The 12,220-nt window shown below is 42.2% G+C and overlaps 1 protein-coding gene across 1 annotated transcript in view; it reads left to right on the plus strand.

The window, feature by feature from the left end:
* The window catches only part of PCSK2 (proprotein convertase subtilisin/kexin type 2), a 123,983-nt gene that overhangs the window by 110,575 nt on the left and 1,188 nt on the right, over positions 1–12,220 (plus strand). Inside the window, exons 10-11 of the mRNA XM_075267381.1 lie at positions 3,544–3,644; positions 8,964–9,191. Of these exons, the coding sequence (XP_075123482.1) occupies positions 3,544–3,644; positions 8,964–9,191 (329 nt within the window). The remainder of the gene's footprint in view (positions 1–3,543; positions 3,645–8,963; positions 9,192–12,220) is intronic.

A 12,220-nucleotide genomic window follows, 5' to 3' on the forward strand; every position in this document is an offset into this window, starting at 1 on the left:
CTGTATACTTTTTTTCCCGATGCCTACGTTGCCCTACTTCCTGTCCCACCTCCCCTGCATAGTTATTGGTGTAAAAAACGCGCCAGGGAAGGTGGAAGGAGAATCAAATTTTTACTGCTTTTACCGCGTGGTATTCAACCGATTTAGAATATTTCGAATGCCGTAATATTCGATCAAATACCTACTTCATCGAGTGCTACTCGCTCATCTCTAATATGTGTTAGCAGAAATAAATTACTTTACCATGATGATGCCTTTAAATAATGTTGTATGTATAACTTTATGTATATATACAGTGCCTACAAGTAGTATTCAACCCCCTGCAGATTTAGCAGGTTTACACATTCGGAAGTAACTTGGCATTGTGACATTTGGACTGTAGATCAGCCTGGAAGTGTGAAATGCACTGCAGCAAAAAAGAATGTTATTTCTTTGTTTAATTTTTTTTAAAATTGTGAAAAGTTTATTCAGAGGGTCATTTATTATTCAACCCCTCAAACCACCAGAATTCTGTTTGGTTCCCCTAAAGTATTAAGAAGTAGTTCAGGCACAAAGAACAATGAGCTTCACATGTTTGGATTAATTATCTCTTTTTCCAGCCTTTTCTGACTATTTAAGACCCTCCCCAAACTTGTGAACAGCACTCATACATGGTCAACATGGGAAAGACAAAGGAGCATTCCAAGGCCATCAGAGACAAGATCGTGGAGGGTTACAAGGCTGGCAAGGGGTACAAAACCCTTTCCAAGGAGTTGGGCCTACCTGTCTCCACTGTTGGGAGCATCATCCGGAAGTGGAAGGCTTATGGAACTACTGTTAGCCTTCCACGGCCTGGACAGCCTTTGAAAGTTTCCTCCCGTGCCGAGGCCAGGCTTGTCCGAAGAGTCAAGGCTAACCCAAGGACAACAAGGAAGGAGCTCCGGGAAGATCTCATGGCAGTGGGGACATTGGTTTCAGTCAATGCCATAAGTAACGTACTCCACCGCAATGGTCTCCGTTCCAGACGAGCCCGTAAGGTACCTTTACTTTCAAAGCGTCATGTCAAGGCTCTTCTACAGTTTGCTCATGATCACTCGGAGGACTCTGAGACAGACTGGTTCAAGGTTCTCTGGTCTGATGAGACCAAGATCGAGATCTTTGGTGCCAACCACACACATGACGTTTGGAGACTGGATGGCACTGCATACGACCCCAAGAATACCATCCCTACAGTCAAGCATGGTGGTGGCAGCATCATGCTGTGGGGCTGCTTCTCAGCCAAGGGGCCTGGCCATCTGGTCCGCATCCATGGGAAGATGGATAGCACGGCCTACCTGGAGATTTTGGCCAAGAACCTCCGCTCCTCCATCAAGGATCTTAAGATGGGTCGTCATTTCATCTTCCAACAAGACAACGACCCAAAGCACACAGCCAAGAAAACCAAGGCCTGGTTCAAGAGGGAAAAAATCAAGGTGTTGCAGTGGCCTAGTCAGTCTCCTCACCTTAACCCAATTGAAAACTTGTGGAAGGAGCTCAAGATTAAAGTCCACATGAGACACACAAAGAACCTAGATAACTTGGAGAAGATCTGCATGGAGGAGTGGGCCAAGATAACTCCAGAGACCTGTGCCGGCCTGATCAGGTCTTGTAAAAGACGATTATTAGCTGTAATTGCAAACAAGGGTTATTCCACAAAATATTAAACCTAGGGGTTGAATAATAATTGACCCACACTTTTATGTTTAAAATTTATTAAAATTTAACTGAGCAACATAACTTTTTGGTTTGTAAGATTTATGCATCTGTTAATAAATCCTGCTCTTGTTTGAAGTTTGAAGGCTCTAACTTATTTGCATCTTATCAAACCTGCTAAATCTGCAGGGGGTTGAATACTACTTGTAGGCACTGTATAGAGAGAGAGAGGGGAGAGGAGAGAAGGAAAGGTGTACAGTTATGTTCTTTTTTACCTTTCCTCTTGACTTGACATGTCCAGACATGTGACAAGATGACTAGCTTTTCAAAACACCATAATTGTGCAAGATGTTTATCCATGTGTTTCTACTTACTGCCATCATGTGGTTTTGTAGTGACTTATGCTCGCTCAAGGATCTTGCTACCATGTTGCAATGTTGTTTTGAGTTGGTCTCAAGAGAAATAGGAAGCCTTAACCAAATTCGAGTTAAAGAGGATCTGTTATCCACCACATCCGGAAAAAAAAGCTCATTGGCATACATCTTCAGATCAGTGCTGTAATCCTGAGCACTTTGGTGTATTGTTTCTCCACATCTAATCAGCTATTCCAAAGATATAAGCCCTGTGAGTGTTGAAGCAAATTACCAGGAGATGAGAGTAAGATGCTGTCAGACACCTCTAGTGCTTATCAAAGGATTGAGCCCAAGAAAACTCAGCATGCCCGTTCTTGACTTCTGTTGATATCATCAGATCATCATAAAATAATTGACTTTTCATCCCAATTAGTGGATTTAGCTGACTTATCTCTTAGGTGTATAAGGCCTTTAAGGGTATGTTCACACGGCTGAATTTGCATTCCGCGTGTGAACATTATGCGTGGCTAGCCACAACGGGATGCCGGTGTAGTGCATCCTAATGAATGGGCCTAATTGAGAGGGAGTCTCGCACCACGGACACTGCGGCTGAGTCAGCGCCGCACCTCCCATGAGGCGACCTGAAGCGAGGGAGGGCGGCATTTTGGCTAACCTAAGCCAGTCCAGGACAAGCTGTCCTGGACTGGCTTAGCACGGAGCGGTGGTTTGGGGAGGCCACTGGAGCAGCGCTGCTCCAGCAGCCTCCCCGCACGCTCAGGCAGAGCGCAGGCAGTCTCCGGGCCTGTGTCTCTGCCGCGAACGGCGCTAAGCCCCGCCCATCCGCTAAGCCACGCCCCCTCCGCTAAGCCACCCTCCGCTCCGCCCCCTCCCCCGGCGGCGGGGGGTGGTGGCTTTCTGCACTTCGCCTCGGGCGGCGAAAGGGGCAGGTTCACCCCTGGGCTGAGTCAGCAGCAAGTACGGTCATCTCGCTTCTTTTTTCCTCTACTAGTTAGCGGAAGAAAGAATCGAGCGCCTTCCGTTGAAGTCAATGGGATCTGCTTTTGGCATCGGATTTTGAGGTGTCAAAATCCGCTGTCAAAAATCTCTGTGTGAACAGACCCTAAGACAGATTCTGTGAGCTATAAAACAATCTCAAGTCCTATTATTTCTCACCAGCAAAGATAATTTCTTTTTTGCATGAAGGATTTTATTAGGAACGCTCTTGTAGTCAGTATTACATATGTATGATGTATGAACTTTACTTTGGAGAAATTTTTTTGGGTAATTGGATTCTATAAATAAAGACTTTAATAAAACTTGCAGCAAGACACAGGTCTGTGGATAGATTAGATTCATCCCTTCCCTGGATAAGGAAAGATTTGATTGATTTAATCAAAATCTAAAACCTTTTATACAAAGGGTTTTGCTTGATAAATATTTCATTGCATCCAGATGAGTTATGCGTCATATGACTTTCATTATATTCTGTGACCTATAAATTTTTAATTTGTGTTTTCAGGCGACAACGGATTTATATGGCAACTGCACCCTACGTCATTCAGGAACATCTGCAGCCGCACCAGAAGCAGCTGGGGTGTTTGCCTTAGCCCTGGAGGCAAAGTATGTTATTCTGCCGTATGCAAGATATGTCACGAAATATGTTCATACAGAAGATCTGTCACTTGTAAAAGATCTGTTTTAATAATTGATTGTATCCCCTGTAAAATAACATTACTTGAGTATTTTTTCTTAGATCTCTCGGTTGTCCCTCAGTTATTCCTCTTGGAAATTTATAGATAAATTCTTTTTATAGGACCCAACAGCTTTCCCAGCATTTGTACTTGCACAGTGGGGAAGATTGACTAATATCGTCTAAGCTTTACACAGTAACAAAGTACAAACTTAGACTAGACAGTCTTAAACTTGGCCTGATTTATCAAAGTGTCTGATTTTATTTGATAAATCTGTTGTATTATTAGACTGTCTAATTTAACATTACACCCCCGTTAGTTGGCTTAGTATACACCAGAAAAATGTGGCAAAATTAAGTCACACCCACATTATGTAAAACCCCGCCCCTTTCCACTGTAGTCACACCCTTCCCCACCCCCTTTCCACTGTAGTCACACCCCTTCCCTCACCCCTTTCCACTGTAGCCACCCCCTTCCCTACCCCTCCCCACTTTAGTCACACCCCTTTCCACGCCCCCTTTCCATTATAACCTCCCCTTTCCCCACCCCCTTTCCACTGTAGTCACACCCCTTTCCCTCCCCTTTTCACTGTAGCCACACCCCTTCCCTACTCCTCCCCACTTTAGTCACACCCCTTTCCTATCCCCCTTCCTACTATAACCTCCCCCTTTCCCCCCTCTTTCCACTGTAGTCACACCCCTTTCCCTCCCCTTTTCACTGTAGCCACACCCCATTCCCTACCCCTCCCCACTTTAGTCACACCCCTTTCCCAGCCCCCTTCCTACTATAACCTCCCCCTTTCCCCACCCCTCCCCACTTTAGTCACACCCCTTTCCCCACCCCTTTCCACTGTAGTCACACCCCTTTCCCACCCCTTTTCACTGTAGTCACACCCTTTTCAGTGGAAATTATTTTTTAGAAAACTGTCTGAAAAGTGTCTAAAATACTTGATAAATGTGGCATGAGGCACATTAGAATTTTTGGTGAAAATTACACCATAGTTATGGGTCAGATTGCTTAGTAGTTCTCCAATGTGTTCTTTTTCCAATTTTTTTGGGTGTTAGGGGTGTGCACCTACACACTCTGAAACCGTCCAATTTGTACTGACAATATCAGACCCTGTAGGGACAAAGGAAATGGTAACACTCAGTAGGAATGGCACAATTTACAATTATAAGAAAAGATGCCCAATAATTGTAATATTAGTGGAAGTGACAAGTGACAAGTGAAGTAATATGGCTTTACTACTCCAGGAATCACCCACAATGCTTTACTCTACTTGTCTATCATATCTCTGAAAAAGAGGCCACAATTGACTGATGTTAGGTGAATCAATGGCTCACAGCAGGATGCAGACAGGACCAGCTGGTCTATGGAGCAGGCTACTTATCTATGCACAATCATTGGCTACATTTACAGTCCTATGAAAAAGTTTGGGCACCCCTATTAATCTTAATCATTTTTAGTTCTAAATATTTTGGTGTTTGCAGCAGCCATTTCAGTTTGATATATCTAATAACTGATGGACACAGTAATATTTCAGGATTGAAATGAGGTTTATTGTACTAACAGAAAATGTGCAATATGCATTAAACCAAAATTTGACCGGTGCAAAAGTATGGGCACCTCAACAGAAAAGTGACATTAATATTTAGTAGATCCTCCTTTTGCAAAGATAACAGCCTCTAGTCGCTTCCTGTAGCTTTTAATCAGTTCATGGATCCTGGATAAAGGTATTTTGGACAAACAATTCAAGTTCAGTTAAGTTAGATGGTCGCCGAGCATGGACAGCCCGCTTCAAATCATCCCACAGATGTTCAATGATATTCAGGTCTGGGGACTGGGATGGCCATTCCAGAACATTGTAATTGTTCCTCTGCATGAATGCCTGAGGATTTGGAGCGGTGTTTTGGATCATTGTCTTGCTGAAATATCCATCCCCGGCGTAACTTCAACTTCGTCACTGATTCTTGAACATTATTCTCAAGAATCTGCTGATACTGAGTGGAATCCATGCGACTCTCAACTTTAACAAGATTCCCGATGCCGGCATTGGCCACACAGCCCCAAAGCATGATGGAACCTCCACCAAATTTTACAGTGGGTAGCAAGTGTTTTTCTTGGAATGCTGTTTCTTTTTGGACGCCATGCATAACGCCTTTTTTTATAACCAAACAACTCAATTTTTGTTTCCAAAATGAAGCTGCCTTGTCCAAATGTGCTTTTTCATACCTCAGGCAACTCTATTTGTGGCGTACGTGCAGAAACGGCTTCTTTCTCATCACTCTCCCATACAGCTTCTATTTGTGCAAAGTGTGCTGTATAGTTGACCGATGCACAGTGACACCATCTGCAGCAAGATGATGCTGCAGCTCTTTGGAGGTGGTCTGTGGATTGTCCTTGACTGTTCTCACCATTCTTCTTCTCTGCCTTTCTGATATTTTTCTTGGCCTGCCACTTCTGGGCTTAACAAGAACTGTCCCTGTGGTCTTCCATTTCCTTACTATGTTCCTCACAGTGGAAACTGACAGGTTAAATCTCTGAGACAACGTTTTGTATCCTTCCCCTGAACAACTATGTTGAACAATCTTTGTTTTCAGATCATTTGAGAGCGGGCTGTCCATGTTCGGCGACCATCAAACTTAACTGAACTTGAATTGTTTTGTAAAGAGGAATGGTCCAAAATACCTTCATCCAGGATCCAGGAACTGATTAAAAGCTACAGGAAGCGACTAGAGGCTGTTATCTTTGCAAAAGGAGGATCTACTAAATATTAATGTCACTTTTCTGTTGAGGTGCCCATATTTTTGCACCGGTCAAATTTTGGTTTAATGCATATTGCACATTTTCTGTTAGTACAATAAACCTCATTTCAATCCTGAAAAATTACTGTGTCCATCAGTTATTAGATATATCAAACTGAAATGGCTGTTGCAAACACCAAAATATTTAGAACTAAAAATGATTAAGATTAATAGGGGTGCCCAAACTTTTTCATAGGACTGTATCACATTTGGACTGCAGATGTTGTTTTTTAGAAAATGGGCAGCTAATGAAAGCCACATCTTGCATGGTTGTTGTGTTTTTTTGTGTTTTTCTTTCTTCCTCCATATACAATAGTTTCAGGAGTCGCTGATTCCATGTCATTCTTATCTTGGTACTCACTGGCTTTCCCCCATGGTTCTCCCACTAAGGGCCCTTGTGCTGTATAATAATGCATATCTGGGACTCCATAGCTCAGAAAGGACTCCTAAGTGCTTCAGCTCATTATCTCTATCCATGGGAATACAAGAAAGTCCCAAGATAAAAACTGCACATTCTGTATCTCTTCACCTATCCAACAATTACTGTCGCTTGTGGGTGTAAGACATGGAGTAGTGACAGATTTCCTTTACTGGAAGTCTATTACCTCCGCCAACCATATTCAACTGCTACCACCGTGCTAGGTACAGTGATAAGTGACATACCTATATAATGTATGTTAATATAGTGTAAACCATATGTGAAGTTTTATACAAATGAGGCCGTTGGAGCACTGGAGAGGGTCTTCAGCTCTCTGGAGCACTGTTCTTGCCATTCAGACCCTTACCATCTTCTGCCTGGTGAGAGTTGATCATCCCATTGGTAAGGCATTACCAATCCTACTTGAGCAAGCAAGAGCAGTGCCCCATATTAACATAAGTGACTTACATAACAAAGGTATTTGGTTTATCAATGTATGGTTATGTGCTCTCTAATGAGCTCATGGAAATTGAAGAGGATGGGGATGTGGTTGACTACATTTAAGGACATCCTATTTACAATATTGCTCAAAAATTTTAGGCTGGAGAAAAATGTTCCATAGTAAGAATGCTTTTAAAAATAATAGTGTTAATAGTTGTTGTCAATTAGCAAACTGCAAAGAGAATGAACCAAAGAAATATCAAAATAAAATCAACATTTGGTGTGGCCACCCTTTGGAGAAGGAGTCCTGGAAGTGATGATATGACCTCAATATCACCCAGTCTGTCTGGGATTACATGAAAAGAGAGAAGGATTGGAGCTAGCCTACATCCAAGATGGTGGAACAACCTCGGTGGTCAATTCCTTCAAAAACTATCTTCAATCTGTACCGAGAAGATTGGATGGGAGCCAAAGGGTGGTCACACCAAATATTGATAGGATTTAGATTTCCTTTTTGTTCATTAACCTAATTTTGTTAATTGACAAAAATAAAGTATTGACAATTCCATTTCTGAAAGCATTATTAAAACTCATGTGCAATAAGACACAGTATTCATAAAAGCTTAGTATCGGAAATAATGCCAGGAGTGGCGGCAGTCAATCCTCTTCAGTAGAGATGAGCGAACAGTAAAATGTTCGAGGTTCGATATTAGTTTCAAGTAGCCGCTCAACTACTCGAATCGAATATCGAACCCTATTATAGTCTATGGGGGGAAAATGCTCGTTTCAGGGGTAGGCAACATTCGATCAAATTATACTTACCAAGTCCACGAGTAAGGGTCGGGCTGGATCCTCCGAGAAGTCTTCTTCGGGCAGCGTCCCCGCGGCATCTTCCGGCTCTGAATTCACTCTGCCAGGCATCGGGCCTGGGCAGAGCCGACTGCGCATGCCCACACTACAAGCGGACATACGCAGTCGGCTCTGCCCAGGCCCGATGCCTGGGAGAGTGAATTCAGAGCCGGAAGACGCCGCGGGGAAGCTGAACGGAGGAGACTTATAAAGATAGGAGAAGAACCAGCGTTGATTGGCCGACTGTATAGCATTCGGCCAATCAATACTGGTTCTGCATCGAACTTTTACATTCGAATAGCGAGTGGTACTCGATCGAGTATGAGTATTTCGAATACCGTAGTATTCGATCGAATACCTACTCGATCGAATACTACTCGCTCATCTCTACTCTTCAGAGATCTGACCTTGATCCAGGCAGACATACAATTGCCATAGATTAATAAAACTATAAAAATCGTTGAATAAAAAAAATTATATATAACAAAATTGACCTTTTCTCGAAACGGAGCCACATCAGGGTTAATTGGCAATGCGTTCTGTCCATTCATAAGTCCGTCTTATGACTCTTTGTTTGAGAAAGAATCCATTTGTATTGACTTCTTTGCCAAATGAATGGTCACAATGAGGAAATTATGGTTAATTGTAGTAGAGTAATTTGGGTAGTCTTTTTTGGTTTTAGGAAACAAATATCAAATTTTGTTTCAATATTTTAATACCCTTTGTCTTATAATAGCCCAGGTCTCACCTGGAGAGATCTACAACACCTAACAGTACTGACATCCAAAAGAAACCAGCTTCATGATGAAGTTCATAAATGGCGGAGGAATGGTGTTGGCTTGGAGTTTAACCACTTGTTCGGCTACGGTGTTCTTGATGCTGGTTCCATGGTTAAAATGGCACGAGAATGGAAAACCGTGCCTGAGAGATTTCATTGTATTGGAGGATCAGTACAAGAGCCAAAGTGAGTTTCTTAAGCATGTTGCACTCTATTTCTTCTACTATCTTCAGGTGAACTATTTAATGTGTCAATGTTATAGTGTACCATCTAGTGTAGAAATACACAACCTCATCGTGAGTTATACGATGGGTGTATAGGGTAATGAGAGTCAGGAATGCCACAGATCACATATTTAAGTGATATTAATAGAAGAAACATATTAAGAAAGTGAGTTGAGGGAGTAAAAGAAAGTATTATAAGAAAAAGACTAATAAGCAAGAAGTAGCCACTTAAGATTAGGTCAGATCTCTCACACTTGGGGAAGCGCATTTTCTTGTGCGTGCTGACACCAAGGCAATTCAAAGAGAGACGTCCTAATTAGAGATGAGTGAGTAGTGAAATATTCGAGATTCGTTTTCAGTAGAGCCTCAATATTCAACTACTCAATCAAATATCGAATCCCATTATAGTCTATGAGAAAAAAATGCTCGTTTTCGATCGGCTGGAAAATGATTGGAAATCGGATTTTAAAATCGATCTTGAAATCTCAAGATCGGCTCAACCCTAGTTGTTAATGTACTTGCATGATAGGCAATCCATTGACTTCTATGGGGCTGCTGGAAAATTTCAGTCCCGTGCGTATTCGATAAGTGTCTGCAATGACACGACCGCTTTAAGGATGATGACTGTGATGGTTTAGAGAGTCTATTCTATCATTGCGACTAGAAAGATGGTGCTCCTTACATAAACACGAAAAAACATCTCCATTGTTACAATTGTTTCCATGGACATTGCTATAGTCATAGAGTAGCTGTGGTGCCTGAGAGCCTCTCGAAGGCTTCTTGGTCACATTGGCTAAGATTCCTTGATCGTAATGGCTCTTCTTGCTGAGCATCTCCTATATATCCACTAATTCTGAATTCCAGTGTAGGGGGTGCTCTTAGGACTTGGTACCTACATGGATTATGCATAGTATAAAGATCAGAAATTTGAACAATACATTACATAGTGACAAATAATTTACTTAAATTGTATTAGTGAGATTGTATCTTATACGCCAGTATTATTCACCCCGAGGAAGTCAAATCCTGGCTCCAGGGAATGGCATTGCGGCTTCCATTAGCATTTGATTCAGTCATACTATGGATAATTGTTTTCTCCTCCTCATAGACTTGCAGAGCAGATTCTATATATAGTCTCCTCAGCATCCTCTGTTGTGCACCTTGGCAACCCTGTCAATTAGCACAAAGTAGCTGGGTAGCCTTCGCCGTCTGCAGCCAATGTTGTCAGCTGCTCCATTAATATTTAAAATGCTTTATTTCATCATGTCATTGCCAGGATTATAAACAGGAAAATGTATTGTGGAACAGAAGATTATACTCCAACTCATACAATATGTAACGTGTAATTATGTGTCAAATGCTCAGTCTTCTGAAATAACCTCTCAGAAAAATAATAGAAAAAACAGAAGAAAAGGAGCGAAGAGCTGCATGATAAAATGATGAGACAGTCTGTGGAGCTGAACACGGAGAACTAAAGACAAATAGCAAATATGGCAGTAACTTATAGTGTAAGATGTCTTAAAGGGATAATGTAGCTAATGATACTAATATTGTGGATAGGAGATACAGTAGGTGTAAGCTCTCTGATGATGTAGTGTATGCATAACCAGTGCTCCATTCTCTTTTATAGGACTGGCAGCATTATAGGCTTTGGCAGTTCCATAGAAGAGAATGGAGTGCTGGCCATGTAGGCGCATCAATTCCAACAGGCCCATAGAAGTGACAAAACGGAATGCCTGTGCACCAGAGCTCCATTCATGTGCAGGAAAAAACACTTTTGTAGTATGTATTATTGAGAATCCCTTTTTTCAGTACTAACACGTGGGAATTACCTTAAGAAAGGCTAATCGTCCCCTATTTTTAGAATTCTTCTCGGCACCATCATTCCAGTGATATTCCCGGTTTTCTCCGTATGCAAATGAGTCTCCAGACAGCACAGGGAGCATCCTCTGTGCTGCCTGAAGACTCTAGCGAGGCCCTTCTTCTTCTACAGCCACGCCTCTCCACCACGTCCTCCTGTCGTCCTTCTGGCAAGACTGCGTTCGCTCATGTAGCGGCCACAGAAAGATGGCCGATAAGATGTGCAGTCGACTCTGCCATTGGGCAGGGCTGACTGCACATGTCTTGTCAGCCATTTTTCTGTGGCCGCTACATGAGCGTACTGCACATGCGCAGTACACTCATGGAGTACAGAGCATACTCAGCACGCTCAGTAGCTCTGTACCGGCATCCAACGCATAAGTGATGCGCATCTGCGGTATGCTTACGTAGCGGCCACAGAAAAATGGAAGACAAGACATTGTGCTGTCTGGAGACTCATTTGCATGTGGAAAAAAACAGGAATATCACTGTGATGGTGGCGGGGGAAGAATTCTAAAGGTAGGGGAAGAATAGCCTTTCTTAGGGCTATTCAGATGTGGTAGTACTGAAAAAAGGGATTCTAATGATAGAATCCCTTTAAAAGCAGGTCCGTGGAGTTAATAAGTCAAACTACTGACTCCAACTCCTCTACTTTTCCACAGCCCGACTCCGATTCCTTCATAAATGGATGATAACCATTGTTAGACAGAAGCAGTAAAGCTCCACTAATTCAGAAAAAGCTAGGGATTGACATCCTAAGAAAGGAAATATGCAACAAACTGTCCATATAACTAATTATACAATACAAATAATTGTGTAATAAATATTTAATAACTTATTAATTTAGAATATTTAATAATTGCTTTTTTAAGAATGAGTCGGTAATTTTTTCCCAAACCTGACTTCAACTCTAACTCCTCCCAGAACTGTCTCTGACTTTGACTCTGATATCAACTACACAGCCCTGGTATCTTGTGACAGATATTCATGGTATATCTACAGGGCATCACACATAGGATAGGCCTCTCTTGTGGCAGAGTATCCAAAAATCATGTTTTTAAAAGTTGATCATCTTGTTCCACCCATCTCAGAATATGTAGAGCTAAAAAGCGGGATAAGGAAGAGCAGATC

This window comes from Leptodactylus fuscus, chromosome 3 (assembly GCF_031893055.1).
Source record: "Leptodactylus fuscus isolate aLepFus1 chromosome 3, aLepFus1.hap2, whole genome shotgun sequence".
Lineage (NCBI taxonomy): Eukaryota > Metazoa > Chordata > Amphibia > Anura > Leptodactylidae > Leptodactylus > Leptodactylus fuscus.